Below are 24304 nucleotides of genomic sequence, written 5' to 3'. Positions count from 1 at the left end.
TTTCGTATCTCATATCCTTTTTTGCTCTAATGAAAATTAAGTTTGTATTTAACAGCCAGTCGACAACACTGGCGCACTTTTCTTCCCACAGCCGAGCGAAGAAAAGAGCCAGCTCAAGCTGAAGGCCCGAAGACGGCAAACGAAGCCGAGGAAAATCAAATTGCGATTAAGTCGAAGCCGAGTTCGAGTGCTGGAAGACTTGGAGCGAGCGAAGAAAGAAAGGTCTATAAAAGAACAAAGCGCGCCAAGGCTAGGCATCAGTTTGAATTGAGCCAGCAGACGGCAGCCACTGCTCCGAACTACTCCAGTGTCCAGTGGTCTGCAATCTTTAGGATCTCCAAGGATTAACAACCACAAACACACACACAGGAAACACCTGCCGCGTGGTGTGCCGCGAGTGTTGTAATTGCTGCTTTTGGTGTTCCATCGAACAGTGAAAAGTGAAATATTTGAAATGACATTGAAACAGAGGGGTTGGCAGGCTCTTAGCCTGCTCGCAGTGCTATTCCTCGCCAGCAGTTGTGAGGCGGCCACCGAGCAGTTGAGCAATCCACCCAGCCCATCCGTCCAAAATGCCGGGGCCCGGACCATTTTACGGGTATACGACGAGTGCACCCGGGCCGAGGCCGGGTTCGTGCCATGTTTGAAGAAGAAGGCCATCTCATTCATTGACCGTTTATCTCCCATTGATGCCATCAACGTGGCCGACGGCATCAAGCTGGTGCGCCTGGAGAACGCTCCTGCTCGCTCGCCGGTGACCAGCGAAAATGAACTGGAGTCCTCGCTCCCAAGGTCGGGCAGTGATCGGGACGCCAAGCTTACTCATATGCTCATCGACAGGCTGAGCCACTTCTTCAATGGCCACTCGCTCCAGGTCAGCTTCCCCAAGCTCACATCCGATGAAATAGGCCGTGGTCTAGAAGAAGGTAAGAAAAGGATTGGATTTTTTAAGTCTTATTTTTCACAATATCTAAAAGGAATACATCTAGTTTAAAAGGATAATGTTACCTGCTGTTGTTTGCAATCAATGCTTAGATAAACACACAGATTACAAGAAATTCTTTGACAAACAAATCAAGCCAGTAAAAAACCATACAATCATCACTTTCTGTGGGCGGTCTAATTGCGGTTACCGCTAATACCCCAGTATCGTATCCATTGCGCGTAACAGTGACATAATTTGACTTTAGCTGCGACTATGGCTCCGGCCAGTAATTGCCAGTTATTTATTAGAGCCAAGAGAGCCATCAAAAGTATATCTTAGCTGACAATGACACTGGCAACTGCATAGCTAGCTGGCCCACTTCCTGGCTTATCATACTGCATTGTATGTTAACCTGGGGAGGTGGCTACTCATGGCTCTGGGAAAATGCGCGATTGTTTTTATTTTTTCCTCACCCATAACGCACACACGAGAAAACCCGTTGAGCAACTCAGGAATGACCCAGAAACCTTAGCAACGACATCAGCCAAACGGTAGCGACAACGTCGAAAAAATGTCAGGCCAGAATTTCGTGTTGCCTAAATAAAAATAAAAAATGCCAAAAAGCATGTTATTTAGTGTAAGCTTCACATCACGATGCAGTAATACTCTATATTTGTTATGAGCCTAACAAAAAACCTTGTAATTAATCGTTTTAATTACAAAAAGTTTTCGAAGCTGTATGTAGATGGCTTAACCATAAAAATGTACAACTTAAATCTTAGTAATACTTAAATAAGGAAAGTTTCTAGTAGTAACTATATTTTAACTTTTAATGTTTTCATTTTATATACCTCTTTTGTTCTGTAGTGCATAAACCCTTTTGATGGCTGTATATGGAAAATAAAAAGCAAAAACTAAGCCACGTTCAAATGTCATGACCATGTCAAATGCAATGAAAGTGGCGACCACGTTTCTCTACTGGGGCCACGAAAAACAACTCCTCGACCAGGCCAGGCCGTTGGCATTTTCATTTCCATTTTGAGCGCGAGCTGTCGTCGCCAGACCGCCTGCATCAATTACAAATTTGACACAAGCACTTACTGCAACATCCACATCAAGATCGCAGATCGCAATGCAATCCAATGAAAAGTGAACTTACTTTCACGCCACATGAAAATTTTCTTTTACTTTCAAATCATTGATCAAGATTTTTAATCGATACTAGCGTAGTCAGTTACAAGTTGGCCAACACTTTCCCAATAGCTTGGCCATTTTTGGCTAATAGTCTTAGATCCCATCCCCCCGACGACTGATTTAGATGCCTGTTTAGAGCTGGTTATGACAGTCCGATCATCAGTCAGTCTTTTGGGCAGCATTAGTGTCCATATCATTTTCCACTTCCACTTCAATTTTCAAGTCCACATCCGCGTCCCTGTCCACATCCAGATGCATGGACGTGCCCATATCGAAATGCAATTTTCACCTTGCGATGCAAGCAAGTGAAATCGCCTGGAGTGTCCCTAATGAAGGCAGCAAAATCAAAGCCACACACGCTGCTCTGTTGCCAAAACAAGGCAATGCCTGAGAAAATATTCTCACACAGCCTTTGGTTAATTGAGCTGGAACTTTCACCATATTTTTCCCCGAAGTCACATTCAGAGTTGGGAAATTTTCCGGAGGAGTCATTTTCAATTATGAGGAAGACTGCAAGGGGTTCAATTGTTTATATTCTTGTGTTTGCAAATTAAAGATGTTACTGAAAAAAGAGATACCAAAAAGTACGTATCTAATAAAGTTTATTAGGAAAGAAGTTTCTTCACAAGATGGTGAATTATCAACACAAGATTTTTTAAGAAATACTTTAATTATTTTGTTTATTAATAGAGTATTTATTATAGTATACTTAAAAACTAAACACCTACTTGTTTCTTTTACAGGACGTGGTAAAATGAAGAAAATGATGGGAATGATGATGATGGGCATGGCAATGAAACTTATGGGAATGATTCCGATCGCCATGGGAGCCCTGTACATCCTGGCGGGCAAGGCGCTGATCATCTCCAAGATTGCCCTGCTCCTGGCGGGCATAATCGGTCTGAAGAAGCTGATGTCCGGCAAGTCGTCAGGTGGCAGCTCCGGATGGTCCTCGGGCGGAGGAGGCGGTGGCGGCGGCTGGTCCTCGGGCGGCGGCGGAGGAGGTGGCGGCGGTGGTTGGGACCGCCGATCGCTGACCGAGGCCCAGGAGCTGGCGTACCGGGCACATGGACAACAGCAGGTCCACCAGCAGATCCAACAGCAACAATTGCATCAGCAGCATCCAAAGGCCAGTGCATCGCATGTGACCCAGTCATAGGATGGAGTTAGATCTTCGATCTGTCGAGTGTCAGATACACATATGCATTTATCTTGTGGATAAAGCACGGACGACGGTGGCGGCGGACGGTCACAGATTGTAATTAGATATACATAAACACTCTTTTTGCACTTGCACTACGGGGCAGACAAGAAGGCTTGATGAAGCGTTTCCAACGGTTAACTCTACGCGCAGTGGCACTTATGGATACATCCACTGAAATGTATCTAGAACGTGCGTTCCCACTGGGCAATGCGGATGATTTTTTTATGATTAGTATTTGCTTTAATCGATTATGTTTTGTTTGTAACATGTGGCGCGCTATCCGCTCTGCCCTGCTATGTTTACTGTTAGCTCATCTTTCTACCTGTATCTGTATCTGCTTCTGTATCTCAATCTGCATGTGCACCCTCTGCTCTTCACAACTTCTCACTTGCTAACTGCTTTTTCAATAACTTCTCGTACTTCCGCTTCTCCAGCTCCGTTTCCAACTCACTCCACTCTGCGCACTCACATTAACTCTAGATTGCCTAACTGTATGTAGCCACTAAGTGTATTAATTTATTTAACTTATTTATTTATTTACTTATGTAGTAGCCGTAAGTGTAACTCGCATGTAAGCAGCAAAGTTTTCAAAAAACAGAAAAACAAAAAAAATGTATACAAATAAATCATTGATACCAATCGAAAGGAAGGAAGACCGTTTAGTAGCTTTAATTTCATGTGTAAAGGTCAAGTTAAAGATGTCTACATGGGTGGCTGCGTGGCTGGTATTTATAGAAGTTCTTCCTTGCTCACATCTGAACTTCCTGTATCCAGCTTCATCCGCTTCCTTTGGCGAAATCCTAATAAAACTTGTGCATCTCCGGCCCCATCTCCGGCTACCATAAATTCCACTTGTAGTGTCCCAGGGTGTTTGTCCCATATTCGGCAACCTTATGGCCCACGTTTATTGCTCTCTGACTCGAGAACCTGCAAACTCACCCAGACCGACAGATGCGTTGCCGAGAGATTTAAGCCACGAAATAACTTGGACCAGAGAGTACAGCTGTGTAAATATTTCCAGGCCATGAACACGAGGAGCAAAGTTAGTTACGACCGAAGAAAGTACGGGAGCTCTCCACAGAATTTAATCATAACAGAACACACACGGGATGATGCCGAAGAACAAGGGTAAAATAATGAATTACGTCAAATGAATCATCATCCAATTAGTTGAGTTCAGAAACCAGGGATAATGGTTCGGATTCAAATAAAATTGTTGGCTATGTGATAAAAAAAAAATTAAAGCTATTAGCTTTGCTAACTCAATTTGGCTAGTAACATAAGGAATCCTTCAGATAAATTGTTTTTTTTTTCAACACGGAAATTCGACAGTAATTCTCGTGTAAACAAAAAAATGGGTTGTATAAATGAGAGGAGTAATCATGTTTTGGTTCTCATTTTATACAAAATGGTATTTTGGTTTCAATTTGCATAAAATATGCATAATTTGAGTGCTATCTTCTATTGAAAGCCAAAACCTGAATTTATTTAAACCGACAGCGATTAATATTAAAAAGCCAAACCATTTCTAATTGGAATTTTTCAACAACATTTTGTTACAAATCGTTAGAATTAAAAGCCGTTTATGCTAATTAAGAGATTGTAAGTTTTACAAATAAAAAAATGACATATATTATATAAATCAAATAATTATTCAAATAAATTAAGCTGCTTAATTACCTTAAATATTGTTAGAAAATTTTAAGCACATACAAAAATTGCAATTTAGCCACGATATTTTATGGCTAATGTTATATAATTTAATGCGATAAAATCACCTCGTGTGCAGCTAAATAGCTTTTATTTTAACAAAAAACAATTGACTAGATTTTTATTCTTCAAAAAGAAAGGCAAAACCAGAATATAATTAGCAACTCATCTATATAGAAACAAAACCAATTTATTGGGTTTTAGCCAATTAATTTGATTAAAAACAAATTATTCAATCTTTTAACTCCAGATTTAAAAGGACGCTTACATGGTAAAATAAAAATACTTTTATTTGATTTAAATTAGTTTCACTCTCGATTTTATTTGTGGGTTCGCCAAGCGGTCTAAGCACCGATAATCTTAAACTTGTTTTTCTAATTAAAAAAATTTATTTAAGAGTCTCGGCATGGCATGGAAGTTTTTCTAAGTTTTATTCTTTCTGCAGGTACATAAACAAGTTTTTATCCGGACTATAGCTAAATGGTAATGAGGTAGTTGGATGCATGGGTGGATGGGCACGTTACAGTTTCTTACTTCTTTACTTTCCACCAGCCGGACTGGCCACCGTAGCCGCCACCGTAGTTGCCACCGTAACTTCCTCCGTAACCACCTCCGTAGCCACCACCGTAACTGCTTCCCCCATGGGTGGTTGTGATTACTTTGTAGACATCCACGCGGGAGCCACCGCCATAACCGCCGCCATAGCCGCCACCGTAGCCGCCTCCGTAACCACCACCTCCGTAGCTGCCACCGCCGTAGCCACCACCGTAGCCACCGCCTCCGTAGCCACCGCCTCCGTAGCCGCCGCCTCCATGTCCTCCCTCATAGGTATTGATCACTTTAACGACTTGGACTCCACCGCCACCACCGCCGTAGCCACCTCCGTAGCCACCTCCGTATCCACCACCGTATCCGCCTCCATAACCACCGCCACCACCACCACCGCCTTTCAGCAGACCCAGTAGTCCTGCGCTTGTGGTTGCCAGAGTGGCGGCCAGTGCCAGAAGACAAACGAATACCTAAATGCAAAATGGTTAGTGCTACCCTTCGGAAATCCTTCTGGCTCAGAGCTCACTCACTTTCATTGCGGATTGCGGATTGCGAACGCTTGCGAAGCACAAGTAGAACTAATGCCAAAAGCCACAATCGCCTTCAGTTTAATAGCCGTCTGACCAAACCCCGGCTAAGGTGGCTCAGTGAGTGGCTAAATGTCGCACACACTCCGCACCTCTCCAAAAACAAGGTCTTTGAATCATCGCGGCTACGTTGTCGTTGTGTCAACTCTATTGCAGCGGTCGGTTAAAAGCCGGTGTTACCTGGTCTATTCCCGAAAATAAATTTATGATTTCCATTAAAGCAGGGCGTAGGAAGAGTTCTGAGCTGAACTAGTTTTGCCTCTAAATTAGCCAGCTCGAAAGCAAGGGAATCCAATAGAGTGCAGGCTATGACACAGCATAAAAAAATTTAAAATAGAAACACAACAAAAGCTGTTTTCTATTCTTTAAATTAAAGCACTGATGAAAATTTAATAACATATTTTAGTTAAATATCAAACTAAGTAAGTAACTATGTAACTAACAAATTCAAAGTTACTAAACACCTTTAACTTAATACTTTAACCCAATGCAGACAGGGTTTATTGGATGCTTTTGATGAATTCATTCGACTCGATTAATCTAAATTAAAAATAATAAAATTTTGCTTTATTTATTTCCTTTAGTGTACCAACTATTGTAATTTGTAATAAATGTGAACGATGGAATAAAATCCCCTTATACTTATTATGTAACTTTTTCTTATCAGAGGGCTAATTTTTTTGCTATTTTAGTAAGGATATTATTATTTTCGTAAGGTAAAGTAAAATCATTAGGCAATATAACATCGACTTCCTCCTATTTGCCATTTCACTTCAGCCGTATTTAAAAAAACACCTACCTTTTCATGGCTTAAGTGAATCTCCGGAAAAACAAAAATCTCAGTCTAAGCTAGCTTTTCTTCCACTTTCGAACGTCACTTTTTTCCACCACAAGCCTAAAAAATGCTTAGCTAAAAGGTTGGTTGTATGAAACTATGCTGAAAAGCTTGCAGTCTTTTTTATCCAAATGCAACATCATACTGCTGGCGCCAAAGAGTATGTGACAAGGAACAAAACAGAGTGAAGTTCCATTAAAAAATAAGACAACAGAAGACACCTGAAGTCTGTGGCTGGGACTGTGGCATCTGAACACCGCCCCCTGAATGGCAAGTTGGAAAATGATTAAGCGCTTGGCCAGCACTTGACGGGAGCATTCAACTGAACTGTTGCAAAGTGCAACCACGAGCAACAAGTGGCAAATTCAGAGAGCCAATTAGCACGCACGGAGATGCAATTATTTGAATTTACCCATTGGGCACACTTTCCCAGGGCCCGAACTTATATAGAATCGTGGCATCAAGTGCAAGGCCTTCAGTTGGTCTTTCATCTCGCAACAGACAACAGGATCAATAAAGACGCTGAAAAGTGAAAACTGCGAAAATACTTAACAGGTCTTTGTTTTCTAATTAAAATTGTCAATGGTCCAATGGTCAAAGCAGCACGTGTCGTGCTCCTTGGAGCGTTAATCTTCGATTTGCCAATAAGGCAGCCACTTTTCGTCTGTGAAAATTTATATGGCTGGGATCTGGGAAGTGGTTCAGTCTCCCCATCCAATAAAGTTCCGCCTGACGGGTTACCCTTTAGTATGTGTGCACAGTGAAAAATAGTACCTCCATACGAAAAATACGAAAACCACAAGAATGAACAGCCTCTTCAAAAAGAAACAGCAATTTCCCTTTTTAATAAAGTGAACATGTTGAATTCTGTGTAGTTTTAGTGAGAGTCTCATATTTAAGGAGATTCCCCAAGTCATAGAATGTGCTTATTGAATTCAATTAAATAGTTTCACATGTATTTTAATTTCCGTGTATTTGTGGTAAAAGTCGTGGATGTGAAAAGCTATCTGGGAGATCAACTGGTCGCTTGACCACAGGCCAAATAGCCGCAGCACTTTTCGGCGAAAGGCCGTAAAATCGCTCAACCAGATAGCGCCATAAAATTTCGAAAATGCCCAAAAGAATTTAGTCTGAATAGATCTCGGAGCAGTGACTACTTCAGTTCGATTCTAAACGGCGTGCGGAGTGCGTGTGTTAAGTGGAAATCTCAACCGAAGGATCCACACGACCGAAAGCAATGTGGCAAACGGGGCAAGTGTTGATTCTCGTCCTTTTTGTGCTCGCAACAATGAGAGTGGCACGGAGCAGCGGCAGTCGGTTTAATGGCGGCACTTCCGGCAACCAGAACCCGCAACTGAATCTGCAGATGAATGCGTGGCAGCCATTCACGCAGCACAACAATTGGCTCATCCTCCAGGCGACGGCACCCAGTTCCCAGAATATACGGGAACGTCGAAAAGAGCAAAAGCAGGAAGTGCAGGGGCAGGAGTTGCAGCACCAAAGACTTCCTATCAATTACTACGCCTACAACCATCGCTACAACGACAGTGTGGCAGACTCCTTGACGGCGGACGGAAATTACAAACAGGTTCCTCCAGCCACCGATCCAGCCAGCTACGTTTTGGCCATAAGCCAGCAGATGCGACGCGGCCCTATCCGACGCCAGTTGCCGGAGGCCGAGGAAGCCAAACCGGAAGTCAACAAGCTGCCTGCGACTCTAACCAACAAAGATAATGGTGATGATGATGAAACCGATGCCATTGATTTCGAATCGGAGGAGCATCTGTCGCCTCGGGGAGTGGAATCATACTTGGAACCCTTCGAACGGGCGCTGGTGAAAGTGAGGGACTTCTGCGACTCCGTAAGGAGCTTTATTTCTGACGAGCCAGGTGGGTGTTTTCCACGTGAATATTCCACTAAAAAGAAAATTATATTGACTGGATATTATCTTAATTATTTTATTATCTTATCTTAACGTGTACCTAACATCATATACATACATACATATTTTTTTTCTTTAAAAGTTATGCAAAAATTTTTAGAATATTTTAGAACTATGTTCTCAGAGAAATTTTGTCTAGAGCTAATAACGCCTGCGATTGACCATTTAATTAAGTGTCTAACTAATACTTCCGCTCCTCCCCATCCGCCCGCAGATGTGGCCGTCTCAAATAAATTGGATGCCGCAGCGCCAGGTGCAACATCAAAGGAGCTGGTGGCCCAAGGTCGCCGCAGCCGCCTATCTACCGTCGAGTGGGAGGGCCGCAAGCTCAAAAAGCTGAAGAAGAAGATACAGAAGCTGCTGCTGCCCCTTCTGATTGCCTACAAGCTGAAGTTCCTCACCCTGATTCCCGTGCTCATCGGTGGACTCACCCTGCTGGTGGGTACCACGGGCCTGGCCGGCTTCTTCTTCGCCCTCTTTACGGCCGTAATGAGTCTGAAGACCTCCGCGGGTGGCCACGGCAGCAAGTCTCTCCTTTTAAAGAAACTCTCATGATCTGGGCCTTAGATTTAAATTTAACATATTCGACTTTGGAGCCCACATCGATTGGTCGATTTTGTATCCATGTGCTGTAAAAATGCGAAAACGCGCCCTTGAGTGAAATAAAGTGTGTACATAAGAGTCAAGTCCCTCGAAAGCGATAAAAAACTTAAAAAAAACCTTTGAGCTTTTTCTATCCGATAGGTGATTGCTCTTTTCTATCTAGAAATTTTTTGTCCTAGCATTAATTTTGTATCTCGTATTTATTTTTCACAATTTACTAATGCATTTTTCAACCATTTTTAGATTATAATTTTACTAATAGATTGTTTTATTTTTGTCAAAAAATATTATAATTTTATTTTAAAATAAGAAATATATTCAATAAGATTAAAAGCATTTTATATTGGAAAGTAGTCTCCTTACTTGCCAAAAGTAAAAACAAAAACTTCTAGAAATATTTCCTAATATTTAAATAAGTATCAACAAAAATAATATACATTTTGTTTATTTATTTTTAAAGTAAGTAAATTTTTAAAGTTGAGAATTGTCTATCTAAAATAATGTTAATTTATAAAATTCTTTGAAAAATGTTGGCATTTGATTAAAACATTTGAGTTAGATGATTAGGAATTTAAAGTTAAAAATTTAATCAAACCAATAGTTTTGCATAAATGTTTATTTCAGATATTTTTCTTTAAAATTCTTACATAAATATGTAAATTGAGGAATAATTTGCGACTTACAAGTAAGTGGAGTATTCTAAACTGAAATGTCACTAAAATACTTTCAAGGGGCAGTGTATGGTTTTAATACCAACCGGATGCCAAACAAATGTATCGCTGACACCCAGACACCCATAAATTCCACAGACGCTCTGTGTTGCTTCAGCTTTTACTTGCAATACCACTTCCAGATTCAGAGTCAGGGTTTCGGGCATGAAAAGTGACGACAGCAAAGTACGTTAAAGTTGGCGCTGGATGCCGGAGTGACTAGTGCTATTAGTTCCGTGGCACGCGTGTGCATTTGAATGTGTTTGGAGTCGGATTTTGACTCGGGCTGGAATGTCAAGTGAATATATATGGCCTGCACAAAAAGTCACAGTTACATACGGACCGAGTCGGCCAAGATAAGTCCATTTGCCTCGTCTGGGCCACACCTAATTCGGTTTGGGCATTATTCAATTTCCCAGCAAAATACACACACACTCCCAACCATTCGGCTTGTATAATTGTAGATGTTGACTATGTTTGTTGCCCTCTTATTGGTAAAATTTAATTAATCCTATTTATGTTTGCCTCGTGGCATTCAACTAAATTTAAATAAACATCAGTCCAGGGAAAGCCTTAAAAATGGAAGCGAAAGATTTTCATGGCTATTCAGGTTAACGGCAATAGCAATGTTATTAATGAATTTTTAATTAGGACTCCCATGGTTTTCATTGAATTTCGTAGCAGTAACACCAGTTGACCCAGTCAACTATAAATTGGAAATAAATGGAAAATTAATTAAATCCCAAAACATGATTTTCCAGGAATTCAGGACAGATTCCATTTGATTAGGTCAGGCCAATCTATTTCCAAAATATTTTATAATATTCTTAAGCTATTTATATTAAGTGGAATTTGAAATAACTAAAATGAAAATGGTCTATCTCGAAGCTTAATAAATATTATCAAAGAGACGTACATTTTTATGCGAGACGTACAAAATTTTTGTTTAGAAATGGAAAAACGCTGTCAGGCTAACAAAATGGCAAGTGAACCGAAACGAAGCCAAACGGAGTAAAATACCTGCCACCGATAATGAAGAGTTTTTACTTGTTGATGGCTGGAGCAATTGACCCACGACAAGTGTGGTGCACACAACCACAGCACTAGTAGCAAAATAATGGGTAGCAGTGAAATGTCTGCGGTGAGCCATTCATTAAACCAGGGAAAATTTAATGTGTCCGTTCACGCTCAAGTAAAACTGAATCGCCGGAGCAAAACAAAATCAGCGAAAACAAGGTAGAACCAGAAAAAGTGCGGCCACCATCTGGCCAAGAACATACCACCGACTGCCAGTCTGTATACAGTTTAGTACAGGTATGGTATAAAAAAGTGCAGTCGAGTGCAACGAGCAGTTTGAAATGGGTGCCCACTTTTTCTCAGTCGGGTGGGAGCTCTAGATCGGTTTAAACATGCCAAAGATTTCGATCGCATTTGCAATTTCCCTCCAGCTCTGGCTGGCGTCCTTTGGTGGTGCAAAAGCCCTTCCACCAGTGGTGCAGTTGGGTGGAGCCATAGTGGCAGCGGTAGAACAGGACGCTGAATTTGAAGCTGCATCTGAAGAGCAGCAGCGATTGGATCGCGAGTGGCTAGCGGTGGCCCAAAACCAATTTCAAAGGATTTTAAAAGATGATCTGAGTGCCGATGACTTAAATAAAATGATTGAAAGCTGGCAAATCGAAGGTGAGTTTGAAAAATATTTCATTGCACACCCTTTTCTCTCCCTTGCCCCCATTTATATAGGGCAGTCTAAATATTTGAAACCTGGCAAGTAATTCAGAAATTAATGAATTTTTTGTAAAATTTCCTGGAGGATCCCCTTAAAAAAGGAAGGAAGTTTATAGGCAAGGCAAAAGTCCTCTGATCATTAAGCGGAATAACTTAAACGATTTGTAGGTCGATTTCCCATTAACCTGCATTTAAATCTATGAACAAAATATTTTTTCGATTTTTTGTTAAATTTCCTGGACTACAATATGGGTTCCTAGCCCAATTTTGCTAAAAGTCATTCGATTATTTAGCGGTTTACTATAACAATATTTAGATCTACAAAAGCTTTTACTATGTCTTTAGGAGACATCTAAGGTAATCGTTTAAATGATAACAAATAGAACATTTAAGAACAGCGCTTAGGATATGCAAACTATACAGTTTTTAGAAGTTAAAGATTTAATTTGTTCTTTTAATTCAAAAAGAGATATTGGCCCACAAAAATAGTAAAAAAATTTAATAATATCATGGTGGTGAATTTATTTAATATTTCATAACAATTATAGATATTTTTAAAATGGTAAAGCAGGTTTATTAAGGCTTCCCAACTAATGACATCTGTTTTTGCAGGTCGTGGAAAGCACAAAAAGCAGAAGAAACTGATGAAAATGATATATCCCATGCTGGCTGCCGCCGCTTTGGCTAAAATTGTTCTTCTACCACTTATATTAAAATGGCTGACGGCACTTTCGACTTCATCGTTTGTTATGGGGAAAATCGCATTGGCCACTTCCGGTCTATTGGCCTTAAAATGGATAATGTCTAGTGGTCATGCACACGATCGCTTAGAGATTATACATTCCTCAGCGCCTGCTATCAAGGGATTCCATGCCGGAGATCTTTCAGGAAGTGGCAGCAATTGGATGCCCATTCGACAGCCCTATATCCCATTGGGATTATCGAAAGATCACAACTATGACAATTTGTACAAACCTTTTTTATAGATTAGAGCAAGAAATTAGAAAAATTTTATGAGTTTTTGCATTTAATGCATTAAATTTTATATTAGTTAGCGAAATTACTTTGAACGAGTTAGCTTGAAGTTGTTAGCTTCCGTTTAAAAATTCGATTTAAAAATTAGTTTAATTTAATATTTGTTGTAGTGTGGTGTTGGCCAATAGACAAATAGGGCCACGTAACTCTTAGCTTCATCAACGATTAATTAGCACATGGCTCGCCCGACTTTGACGACTCCACGTTACGTATACGACCTGTTGTCAAATCACCTGCCGCCGCTGCTGCGTGCACGAAGCGCAAAAATTAACAGCACTGCGGCGGTGCCGTTATGCATAAAACGGTTTATTGCGCATACGCACCGTACCGCACCGCACCGTTTGTCCAAAATCAAAAAAGCAATGACCAGAGCCAAGCCATCAATGTCGCCGCATTGGAAGCGGCACTTCCGCAAGGCCTGTTGCAATAAACGCCGACAAACGACAACGGCCTGTAAACGCTTATGTAAAAAAAAACCGAAAGCCCAAAAGTAAACAAAACAGGTCGACATAAATCAATCATCTGCATGCAGCAGCCGGTGCAACGATTTTGGTGGCCGCTTGGGTGGCAATATAATTTTATAGTTGGTGTGGCACCTGGAGAAAAAGCCCCGAAATTGTAGAGGTGACGACCTGCATGCCTTGGCGTGCGCGAGGAGACTTTATATATAGCCGAAGAATTAAAAATTTTCTGCAGTAGAATATTAGCCAAAAAATTTGCACAATTAAAATTATATTTTTACAATGTATACAATTTTTATAAAAATTTTAAATCATATTTTAAGATGTTAAGCGTTTGAAAATATAACTAAATAAAAACTAGTATGACAAAAAAAGGTTTGTTAAAAACTGTTTAAAAAGTATAGTTTCAGTATTTAATTACAAATTTATGTATATCAATCGAGTTTAATTTACATTGTTTTGCCCAAAGATAACCACTAATAAATGGTAGATAAATGAGATATGATTCATACTTTATTATAAAGTATACAGGATTCTTTAATATCTAACTTTACGAATGAAGCATTATAAATAAAAACCTTTTTTCTTAAATTTGTAAAATTTTATATTAGAGGATACCCAATTATTCGGCTTAGGTTTCACGGTTGGATGAATTCAAATTAGCTGCCTACGCACCTAACGCCGCAAGTGAAAGTTTTAGGGCGCAGGCAGCAAAGAGACAATTGCAAGTGTGACTTGGGTGGGGCAGCCACAGATACACAGAAATAGAAACAGATACAGGTACAACCACCAGTGAAGCTCCAGCTCCGAACTACAAGATACAAGACTACGGTATGCTTGCCGCGTATCTGACAGATCGATCAACAACAACAGGGCGTATCTTTGTGCGGCGACTTTTTTCTAAGTGAGACGTTGAAAGTAAAGCTGAGTCGCGCTTGGCAATTAAGTTTGGGAAAGGGGTGGGGAAAGGGGAGCCAACAGTCGGCAACACCGCTCTTTTGTCATCGCATCTACGGCCAGGGCTATTAACAACATTCTCAGCGGTGGTTGGGCTTTTCGCCGACTGCGCAATGTTTGCGGCTCTGACGAGATTACTTAACCTGGCCATTTAGCATAGGCATCGCTTCATATTTGTTTTCTGTGCATTGGTGTCATCAATTTCACTTTCTTTTGGGCCCCCAAATGGGATGAGGTTAAACAAAGCGATGGTACTTAGACCTAAGCCAGAGCCTAAACTCATCCCACAGGCACATTTTATCATTTTTATTTTACCCAGAAAAATATGAGCAAGTGGAGAAAAGGAAAGGGTTAACATTACTCTCATAGAATGGTATATCTCTACTCTTTAAAGGCTTAAAGAATATTGCATTCTTAAATTTTTATAAATCGTGGCTTCCACCAATTTGTAAAGTGAGGAAAGCAATGAATAAAACATTAACACCATGATTTTCTTTCCAAAACATAAAGAAAATTTGCATTTTCCTACTTTGGCCAACATGTATACCTGTTGATAGTGTATGAATAATATACCATACCATCTAAAATGGCAATTGCTCTCCTAGCACTTTGTGCCAAAGTGTATTGAATTTGTTTTGGGGTTGAACTGGAGTGTGCCCGCAAGGTAATAGCTATGAATTTTTAACTGCAAATAGCTTAACTAGCAACGACCTCAGGTACACAACCAAAAATAAAAGCCATTGAGCCAAAAAGAGGGGAAAAATACAAATTTATGTATATCCGTTGAATGCATGGCGTTGGCGCTGCACTTTCTCAGTCGAGCAACAATGGCAACGATACTACGCACAATATTGACATTTCATATTTGCACAAATGAAAAGAAAATCAATTTCACCTGCTGGTATTTCAACGTTTAACCCAAAAAGCTTAAAAAGATACAAAACAGCCGAGTTGTTTTTTTGAGGGGGCCAATGTGGATGATTTGGTTTTTTCATTCAGTAGCCTAATGGAATTTGTTTGGGTTTTCGGGGTCATGAGTATGAGGACATGAGTATAATTGCACCCAGTCAGGAGTGATTACAAATTTGATTGGTTTTGTTTACAGAAAATGTTAAAAAGTTATATCCATTGCAAATATTATTTCGGAATTTTATTCTGTTTAATTAGAATATACAATTCTTATTAAATATTTCAGACTATTATTTACATACAAATGATTTGTGTTTTATTTTTGAAAATTGTTAAATTATTTCAGTTTGCGGCTATCAATTCCAGTTATTTATATTTCCATTTGGTATTTTTATCGCTTCAGATGAAACAAATTTCCAGCCCTTAACCAATAAACATTCTGTGAAAATTTCGTCTGCTCGTTTAGTTGCGTTGGAATTCCAATAATGCCCGCTGGCATTCCATTTGTTGATATTCGATGAAAACACACGAAAATGGGTCAGTAGAACGCACGCAGCCCAAAAATACTCAATATACAGGCAATCGGCAGCTGGCAAAGCCTCGAAATTCAACTGCGAATAAAGTCAGGCTAATTTGAAAAGCAAACCCTAAGAGAGCTGAGACAGCCAGCCACACCCACATGCGGTCAGTCCGCCAAGGGAGGAAAGTGAGCCATCGATTTATGGCAACTTGTTGCCGGCTAATTGAGCGACGCCCAGCAACAAATCGCAAATCGAAAAGCGCACAAATGAAATGGAGCTAATTGATTTTGTGTAAATAATGAATTCCTACCAGGCTGCTGTCAAAAACGCATTACGTGAGGGGCAGGCGAGAAGAAAAAACTTTTGACAAAGGTTATCCAGGAAAAGGGATCACGGAAAGAAATATAGTTGTATTAAAAATAAATGAATGCTTTTACCCAATTACCAATTATTTAACTTTCTTAACAATAAAGTGGTCAGTAAATGAAAGTTTCTAATATTTTTCTCCAGTGTAGCCTTGACAGTTCTTGGGAGCAGAAAATATAAAACCGCAATGAAGAAAAGAGAAATTGTTTATTGATTGGCATTTAGAAATTTTGTTTGATTTGACAGTTAGGCCGGTAATAAATCCCGTCACCTTATTGGCTGGGCGTTGGAGGTCCCAGCCATCCGGTTAAACAGTTCGCACTGCAGATTGCAAAATTCACCGAAAACATTACATAACTTTCACTCACGAAAACGATGACGCGAACCGTGGACCTGTCGGCAATATATGAATGAATGAATGCGAAAAACTGGATCCTATACTACGAGTATGAGCCAGACCAATGGTATTCGGGTTATCAGCGGTCTGCACATCATGATGATGCGATGATCGTTTTTGGTGAATGAAATACAATGTTGAAATACCGTGGAATCCAGGGAACTATGCAAATTGCTGCGGCAAGTGAATCATTGGACAAAATGTTCAATAAGGCATACCTAGCACACTTTCTTTTTCTCTTGGCTAAAACAATAACCGAAAATAAAGGCGCGTCACTCATACGCAGCGTGTGACACGCCGACGCCCGCGGCTGAATTTTTTTTTTTTTGGCCAGCAACAATCAGTTGGCTAAAAACGACAACATGAAAAAACATTGAGGGCAGCAACATTTAGTGTCGCATTTCGTTGTAATATAAATGAAAGTGAGTGAGGCAGTTTTTTCTTCTTTTCTTTGGCTTTTTGAATGGGTTGCCTTTAATAAGCTGCTGGGCACAATAAAAACACAAATTTTTTTGCTGCTAAAAATTGGAGTTGTTTCGATTTTATAGAGATCTTTTGTACGAAACGCCAGATTTTACGATGCAGTGCCGGCAGAGAAATTCGTATAGCAACATAAGACGTCAATGCAGCTGGAAATGCGGGCCGTGATAACAGAACGTGACTGGGAAAAACATTGATGGATAAATGGATAGATGGCTGAATGGATGAATCATAAAGTTCAAAGCCAGTTGATAGACTTGTAAAATGTGTCTCAGGTCGCTAGAGAAACTCTTTGACAGCAAATTGAGTGCAGATTCAGACTTATGATAGCCAAATTTTCTGAGCTTGTCTCGAGAATACAAATATTTGGCAGAGACTAAAGTAGGTTCCCACACTAGTTCTGGATTACTTAAATAGTGAAAATAATAGTATACTTTTTGCCATATACCTGTTATATAAAATCCGATCCTGACAATCATTCCATTCTCCTCCAACATTATATATTAACCACTTAACTTTCAATTATTACCAAATAGACCCATTCGCCGCACAGTCCAATTCAATCATCAAAGTGCTAAATGCTATTTCACCATACCCCTCATCCTAACAATAATAGCAATAGCAACAATAACAATAGATGGGGCAAATACAAATGACCCATTTATGCTGAAGAAAGAGAAAAATATACATTTTTGCGTTCATAAATGGGCAGCGTGAAATATACGGCAACCGGATCGGCTAAGAAGCGTCAATAAATTAGCAAATATGTGACTTGGGTATTGCGAGAGTCGAATGAAAGCTGGACAAAAGCAAACGCGGACTCAGCCCCAGACCCAGACCTCTGGTAAATACCGGGCACCCAGCCTCATCGAGGGTGTGAGTGTTTTTGGCCCATTGCCCATGCCCAAACCAAATTTCGGGCCCATGATCAAAGACACAGGAAAAAATGCACTCCAGATTCGAAGATTCGTATTTGAATAAAATCACAATGGGTTTATTGGTTTTTAATATAACTTTATATTAAAATAAACCCTATGAGAATAGTCATCTGAGTTTTAGAATTTTAAAAACACAGATTCCTTATGATCCATCCTATACTCAGTTTATATACATTATATTTAGAATAAAAATATATAAAAAAAAAACTAATACACAAAACAAATAACCAAAAGGACTTTTAAGATGAAGTTTTTCTATGACCCTTAGGAGAGTGTTTGGTACCCTCGGTTCCAAATTTGGTTTAATTTTTGGAGCTTTTCTTTCTGTGTATAGGCGGATGATGATGATGCCGATTGTTTACACGAGGGCGCCCCTTTTCGCCCAATGGCCAAGTCCAAGTACAAGTTTCTCTCTCGATATGAAGCTGAAGCTGAAGCCCGACTTCGAAGCTGACGTTGACGTTAACGTTGACGGATGACAACGACGACGGCGACAGCGCTGCCGAAAAAAAGGCAGCCCGGAATGAACATATTCATTTGACAAACAAGTTGACTTTATTTCCCCGCCGTTTTCTAGATTTATGTGGCTGAGACTCCAGAGTTCCGAGTGCGCTCTTTTCGCTTCTTTGGCTCTCTGCTGGTTGGCTTGCTTTTTTAGTGCCTTTTTTTATTTAATTTACTTTTAAATTGTTTTGTAATGCGCAACGACTGAGACGCTAGCGGCGACAGAGCGGCTCAGCTGCTGCAGCCGGCGGCCGAATATAAAAGGCTAGATGCCCCGAGAGGCATACATCAAACTCATCTCAGCGCTCCAAGAGATCAGCAGATCTGAGAAACAGCATCTTAAGCAAGGATTAACCGCGTCAACTTCCTCGAAACGAAAATGAAAGTGTTTGCCATCGCTTGTGTTACCCTTTTGGCGGCCAGCTGCGCCTTTGCTGCCCCCAGTGTTCAAGACAATCGGGTTGAGGGGGACAACACGTTCGGCCGGGCGGCCCGCTACCTGGGCGCCTGTTTCGACAGCGACGACATGGCCACCTGCCTGGCCGTCAAGGGCATCACCGCCCTCAACCGCGCCGCCAGGAGCAACAATATCGAGTTGGCCAGCGGAGTCACCTTCCAAAGGTGTGTGTTTGTTTACAGTGAAAGTGAAAAAAATTTTGAAAGAAATTCAAACTAAAAATTAAATAATGAAACGTGCCTGGCAACATAATTATTTGATTTAAAGTTCAAGTGCTTGCATCATAAAGTTTAAGAAATCTCACCGCATCCTACTAACAATCCTAAAAGTGGTCCAGGGCCATAACTGCAATAGAAACAGTTTGCTAAAATTTATACCATGGGTTCACTGAATTTCCACATAATGAACTTGTTACATTTATTTGGCTTTCCGACAAAAACTGAAACTGACAAGCTTTAATTTTGTTTTTCAATTAACAAACAAATATATGACTGTCAGTGCCCTTTTCAAAGGAATTTCTTTTGTATCAACCGGCAACCTATGACAAAAACTGAAATGTTTTTTTACATTATTTTTGCAGAGATCCTGCCAGCCCTGTCCCTCGTACCGGAAAATCCTTGAGCGAACAGGATGTCTACGCCGAATTGCCCCAAAATGCTGATGAACGTACTGGACGCCTCGTGGACTTGGCTATTTCCAGTGCTACCGAATTTCTGAGCAGCCACAACCTGGAATTCAAACTGCCCGCCGAGACCACCCAGCAGGTTGCCCGTGCTTTGGATGAAGGTAAGAGTGTGGTGACTAAATTCATAAAATGACTATGATTGCAACAAATTATTTCATTTTAGGCCGCGGCAAGATCAAGAAGATGATTGGACCCCTGGCTCTGGCTATTGGCGCCAAGCTCTTCGCTGTTATTCCCCTGGTGCTCGGTTTCCTGGCTCTGCTCACTTTCAAGGCCGTGATCGTTGCTAAGATAGCCTTCTTCCTGGCCATCCTGGTCGGCGGATCCCGTCTGCTGGGCGGATTCGGCAACAAGTTCGGCGGCAGCTCATACGGCGGCTACAGCTCCAACGCCTGGTCGGCACCTGCCAGCGCTGGATGGAGCTCGGGAGCTGCCTCCTCCTCCTACCCCTATGCTCGCAGCATCAGCGATGAGTCCGATGCCCAGCAATTGGCCTACGCCGGTCAGCAGCAGCAGTAAGCAGCAAAAACAACAAAGTTAGAAAGAGCTGGAGGAGCTCCAGAGCCACTGATGTGCCTTCATTTTGAAACCTTTTAGCCTGTAGTAATTTATTCGAAATGTAATTAACTAATTTATTGCAACACACACATTCACCACACAGTCAAGTTGTATGTTTGAATAAAACCAAGAGTATTTCACCTGAAAGTCCGAAAATCCGAGCACGTGTTGGCCTTGTGGAGGGAGCCGAGACTTTCCCAGGGCTTAATTGAAATGCTGACAGACCTCAAATACAAAAATTTATCTGGAACTTTGTCGTCAGGGCGGCTGCAACAAGTTTCCGTTGGCAATTAAAACTTGTGGCAGGTTCTGCTGTCCCGCAAAAACAAACAACGTTCTCACAAAACACGAATAAAAAGAACAACTGATAAGCAGGGAATTTAGTTTTTGGCAAGTTTGTGGCACGGCTCATAATTGGAGTTTCTAGTGACCATGGGATGGCCGCTTGGCATGTTAATTGTTTACCAGAAACTTTCTACTTATGCTCATAAAAGTGTCGCTTGGCGATTGAAAAGATATATGCGACTATGTGCTACAATTCAGCTTTCTTTTGGAAATAGATTTAGAAGCAATTGAAATAGAAAACGAGCGGCAAATGTCACATGACAATGGGAGAATGAAATCGAAAGCGTTGAAAGCGCCAGAGCAACTAACTGGGCCAAAACTAGCATTAAGTCACCATCGCTGGGGCATACCAAATACGGGCGGGTCTTCGGCCTGTATCTATCTCTCTTTTCTATTTCATATCCACCCACCAGTAGCAATCTGAAAGCCCTAATCGCATTCAATGGCACGCCTAATGAGCAAGGTGGAGGAACACCGGCCAAGAATCTGGCACAGGCACTCCAAACACGTCCGCACAAAACAACAGTGCATGCCAATTACGATTCAACTAACGGTGGACCTCTGAAATTGGGCCACTTGCTTATATAAAATAAATATACAAAAATCATATTCAACCGGCAGACTGCCAGCCAAGTGGCTAAGAAATCAGACAGGGAGACAGGGGAAGCCATATAGCCAGCCGTGTGGCCACTTCCCTTTCGTTGACATCGCGACGTGCGTGGAAATATGGTCAAGAAATTGCCGGCCAGGTAGCATACGCATATGCTTTGCATAAATTGTTTTTGGATTTTTGGATATTCGGTATTGTTATTGCAGTACGGTGCGTTATTGCTTTTTTTCTTCTCAGTTTTTGGACTGTGCGCGATTTCTAGCCACTAAATTGGTCAATCGACGACGGGCACGCATTCGATTCGAAATGCTATAAAATGCGGGGGCAGTGCATACAATTAATCACAAAGCGATTCCCGTTCACAAAGCCAACACAACAGGCAGCAGTCCGCCGACCAATCCAAGGATTATTTTCTACCAAGTTCTAGCCAAACCCCAAAAACCCAAAACCAAAATGTGCGCGAAATTCGTATGTGTTGTGCTGCTGGCCAGCCTTGTGTGCGGTGCTTTGGCCCTGCCCTCGCAGGACTCTAGTGAGCGGGACCTGGTCAACATGCTCAACCGCCTGGATACCGAGGACTCAGTTCCTCTCTTCGGTGGACTGCGCATCGACCGATCCGAGACAGGCCGCAGCTTCGGAGCTGGCAACGCCGTCGAGTCCTTCGAGGATCGTGCCGAACGCTACCTGGAGACCCACGAGCTGAACCTCTCCTTCTCTGGCGATGAGCAGGAAGAAAACTCTGAGAACGAGTACACCGGACGTGCCATGGAGGGTGAGTGCTTCATAAGCTATCGATTGAAGAAGAAATGGCTTTTAATCAGATTTCATTCAAAGAATCATGGTGTCGTCTTTAATTATATATTCCTTTAAACAATTCGTATTCTTAAGATTTGATTATGAATTTGAAAAACAAAAAGCTTATCCTATATTACTCCAAAATGTAAGCAGTAGCTTCTTGGGGAATAACCCCAAAGCCTCTCAAACCAAAACTCCTCAAACGAAACGAAAACAATGGCATATTTTATTGCTTAAGGGGAAAGAAATGTAAAAGCTTTCACCGCACAAACATTGCATTGAATACTTTTGGGAGCTTCGCTAAATCAAGCGCTTCCTCTTCACTTTCTCCAGAGTCTCGCAGCAAGCGCATGAAGAAGATGCTCCTGCCCCTCCTGCTGGCCCTGAAGCTGAAGAAGGCCGTTGTCGTCAAGGTCCTGTTCACCATCATCAAGTTCATCTCCCTGAAGGCTCTGGCCATCTCCTTCCTCGCCCTCATCCTGGCTGGTGAGTTTGATTATCCGCCAAGCAAACTGTGAACCAAATACTTAATCGATAAAATTATGTTTATTTTTAGGTGCCACTTTCTTCAAGGATCTGCTAGCCAAGAAGAAGGAACACATCACCACTGCCTACATCACTGGCAGCCCCCTGAACGCTGACATCGTGCACTCCGACTGGAGCCGCAACGGTCAGGCTGGCGCCGCCGATCTGGCCTACAACCATTACGGCCTGGCCCAGCCCTTCTAAGCCGGACCTTGAGCTGACTTGATCCATCCATCCCATGCTAAACTATCTGCTATATCTTACCCCACCTTCTTACTCCACACTATCCTTTTTCACTGTCATCTTCCACCTTCGTCCTGCCCCCTTCTTTCCCACCTTAAGCTATCCTGATTCTTTCCCTCCATCCCCCTAAGACTTCACCCTGAAGAATGGCTTAATTCGTAGTCAATAATTATTTAGTTACATTTAGTTAGTTAGCTGCGACATACCAAAAACCAAAAAAAAAACAAAAAAGAGAACAAATCAAATGGTCCCGCGACCCTTGGCTAGCTCAGGACAATGCTTAAGGATACAAAAATCAATCATGATTGCGCCATATTTATTGCACATTTCAACAATCCACATGTCTCTTGGCGGATGTTAATGTCACTCAGGTTTATCGAAAGCAAAAACAACGAAGATTATACCTGCTAAGAGCTTACTTACTAAGTATTTATTCAAATAACTTAAAGCAATTGAATAAAAATGATTCATCAAATGCAAAAACAACTGCCATTCGAAACTTTTCTTCATCGGACCATTAAAGTAAACAAAAAACATGAAAGTGAAACAAGTATCATGGGACTATAAATATCATCAAAGCGTTGAGCCAAAAAATTGAGGGCCTTCTGCTTTCCTGATATATGGCAAACATATTTCCCGACCTTTTTTCCAGCTTGACCAGAAGTCACTAGCCCCGGCACTGCCCCGGTCAACAATATTCGACAGAGGTTAAGATTAATGGTTCCCCGTCAAATTGATTTATTTTTCGACCCTCTGTTGACATAACTACAATCAACAGAAAAAAATTAAACAAACAGAATTAAGGGCTCGGAAAATAAAAATGAACAAATTTAACAAACTGATGTATCCATTTTTAGGTTTTAAATGCTTCCAGTAGCTTTCTTCAAAGCACTTTTAATTTATTTTGTCAAAATGCAAAACCGAGGCAAACATATGGTCGCCTAATTATATTAGCAAATTTAATTGCCTTGTCATAGGCCCAATGGCTTTCTTTGCGCCAACTTCCTAATTGGCATTTAATTAAACGTCCCACTTCGACTTTGTATATATAAGTCGAATCCAACTTTCATAAATTAAAAAAAGATCCAAGATGAACGGCTTGAGCAGCAAACTCTTCGGGTGTCACATTTATTTCGCCCTCACCATCGCCCTTTTGATGTCCTTAGCCTGGACACTTCCTGTCGAAAATAAGGAGACGACTGTGACTTTTCAGGATGAAACCACAAACACTGAGGAATTTATTGAAGGTGTTCCAGTAATAGAAGAGTCCTCGAACCACGGTCAGCTACGATTCCCTCCTTTCAACAATAATGAATCCGGAGGATTTTTCGAAAGATTTGGTGAAAAATTTAGAAACAAATGGAATCCATCCTCGACTACTACAACTACCACTACTACAACCACTACCAGGGCTCCGGCTGGTAAATGAGTTGGACAAATAAGAAACGTACAAAGATTTATTTAAATATTTATTAAAAATGTTTATATTGAAAAAAAATTTATAAATTAATAAAAAACTTGCAATAATTTGAAA

General features: G+C 41.0%; 7 protein-coding genes across 7 annotated transcripts; 6 read left to right on the top strand and 1 right to left on the bottom strand.

The window, feature by feature from the left end:
* The first annotated feature begins 242 nt into the window (after positions 1-242).
* LOC6499179 lies at positions 243-3967 on the top strand. The gene is made up of 2 exons (XM_001955122.3): positions 243-926; positions 2863-3967. Exons 1-2 carry the CDS (start codon positions 455-457, stop codon positions 3276-3278), a joined length of 888 nt encoding a protein of 295 aa, XP_001955158.1. The 5' UTR covers positions 243-454; the 3' UTR covers positions 3279-3967.
* Positions 3968-5330: 1363 nt separating this feature from the next.
* Positions 5331-6236, bottom strand: LOC116654518 (ctenidin-1). The gene is made up of 2 exons (XM_032449668.2): positions 6113-6236; positions 5331-6052 (listed from the first exon to the last, which is right to left on the bottom strand). Exons 1-2 carry the CDS (start codon positions 6116-6118, stop codon positions 5564-5566), a joined length of 495 nt encoding a protein of 164 aa, XP_032305559.1. The 5' UTR covers positions 6119-6236; the 3' UTR covers positions 5331-5563.
* Positions 6237-7006: 770 nt separating this feature from the next.
* On the top strand, positions 7007-9806 carry LOC6499180. The gene is made up of 2 exons (XM_001955120.4): positions 7007-8893; positions 9161-9806. The coding sequence occupies exons 1-2, from the start codon at positions 8242-8244 to the stop codon at positions 9499-9501; spliced, it is 993 nt and encodes a 330-aa protein (XP_001955156.2). The 5' UTR covers positions 7007-8241; the 3' UTR covers positions 9502-9806.
* A 493-nt stretch (positions 9807-10299) lies between these two features.
* On the top strand, positions 10300-13963 carry LOC6499181. The gene is made up of 2 exons (XM_001955119.4): positions 10300-11939; positions 12597-13963. The coding sequence occupies exons 1-2, from the start codon at positions 11669-11671 to the stop codon at positions 12968-12970; spliced, it is 645 nt and encodes a 214-aa protein (XP_001955155.1). The 5' UTR covers positions 10300-11668; the 3' UTR covers positions 12971-13963.
* Positions 13964-18469: 4506 nt separating this feature from the next.
* On the top strand, positions 18470-20399 carry LOC6499182. Its single transcript, XM_001955118.4, has 3 exons — positions 18470-19173; positions 19590-19795; positions 19858-20399. Exons 1-3 carry the CDS (start codon positions 18932-18934, stop codon positions 20211-20213), a joined length of 804 nt encoding a protein of 267 aa, XP_001955154.1. The 5' UTR covers positions 18470-18931; the 3' UTR covers positions 20214-20399.
* A 1121-nt stretch (positions 20400-21520) lies between these two features.
* LOC6499183 lies at positions 21521-23256 on the top strand. The gene is made up of 3 exons (XM_001955117.4): positions 21521-21979; positions 22336-22488; positions 22559-23256. The coding sequence occupies exons 1-3, from the start codon at positions 21661-21663 to the stop codon at positions 22729-22731; spliced, it is 645 nt and encodes a 214-aa protein (XP_001955153.1). The 5' UTR covers positions 21521-21660; the 3' UTR covers positions 22732-23256.
* A 152-nt stretch (positions 23257-23408) lies between these two features.
* On the top strand, positions 23409-24287 carry LOC123257262. The gene has a single exon (XM_044715596.1). It carries the CDS (start codon positions 23861-23863, stop codon positions 24197-24199), a length of 339 nt encoding a protein of 112 aa, XP_044571531.1. The 5' UTR covers positions 23409-23860; the 3' UTR covers positions 24200-24287.
* Positions 24288-24304: the final 17 nt, after the last annotated feature.

The sequence above is a fragment of the Drosophila ananassae genome, chromosome 2L, assembly GCF_017639315.1.
Source record: "Drosophila ananassae strain 14024-0371.13 chromosome 2L, ASM1763931v2, whole genome shotgun sequence".
Taxonomy (NCBI): domain Eukaryota; kingdom Metazoa; phylum Arthropoda; class Insecta; order Diptera; family Drosophilidae; genus Drosophila; species Drosophila ananassae.
This window is presented reverse-complemented; position numbering and strand designations above follow the sequence as displayed.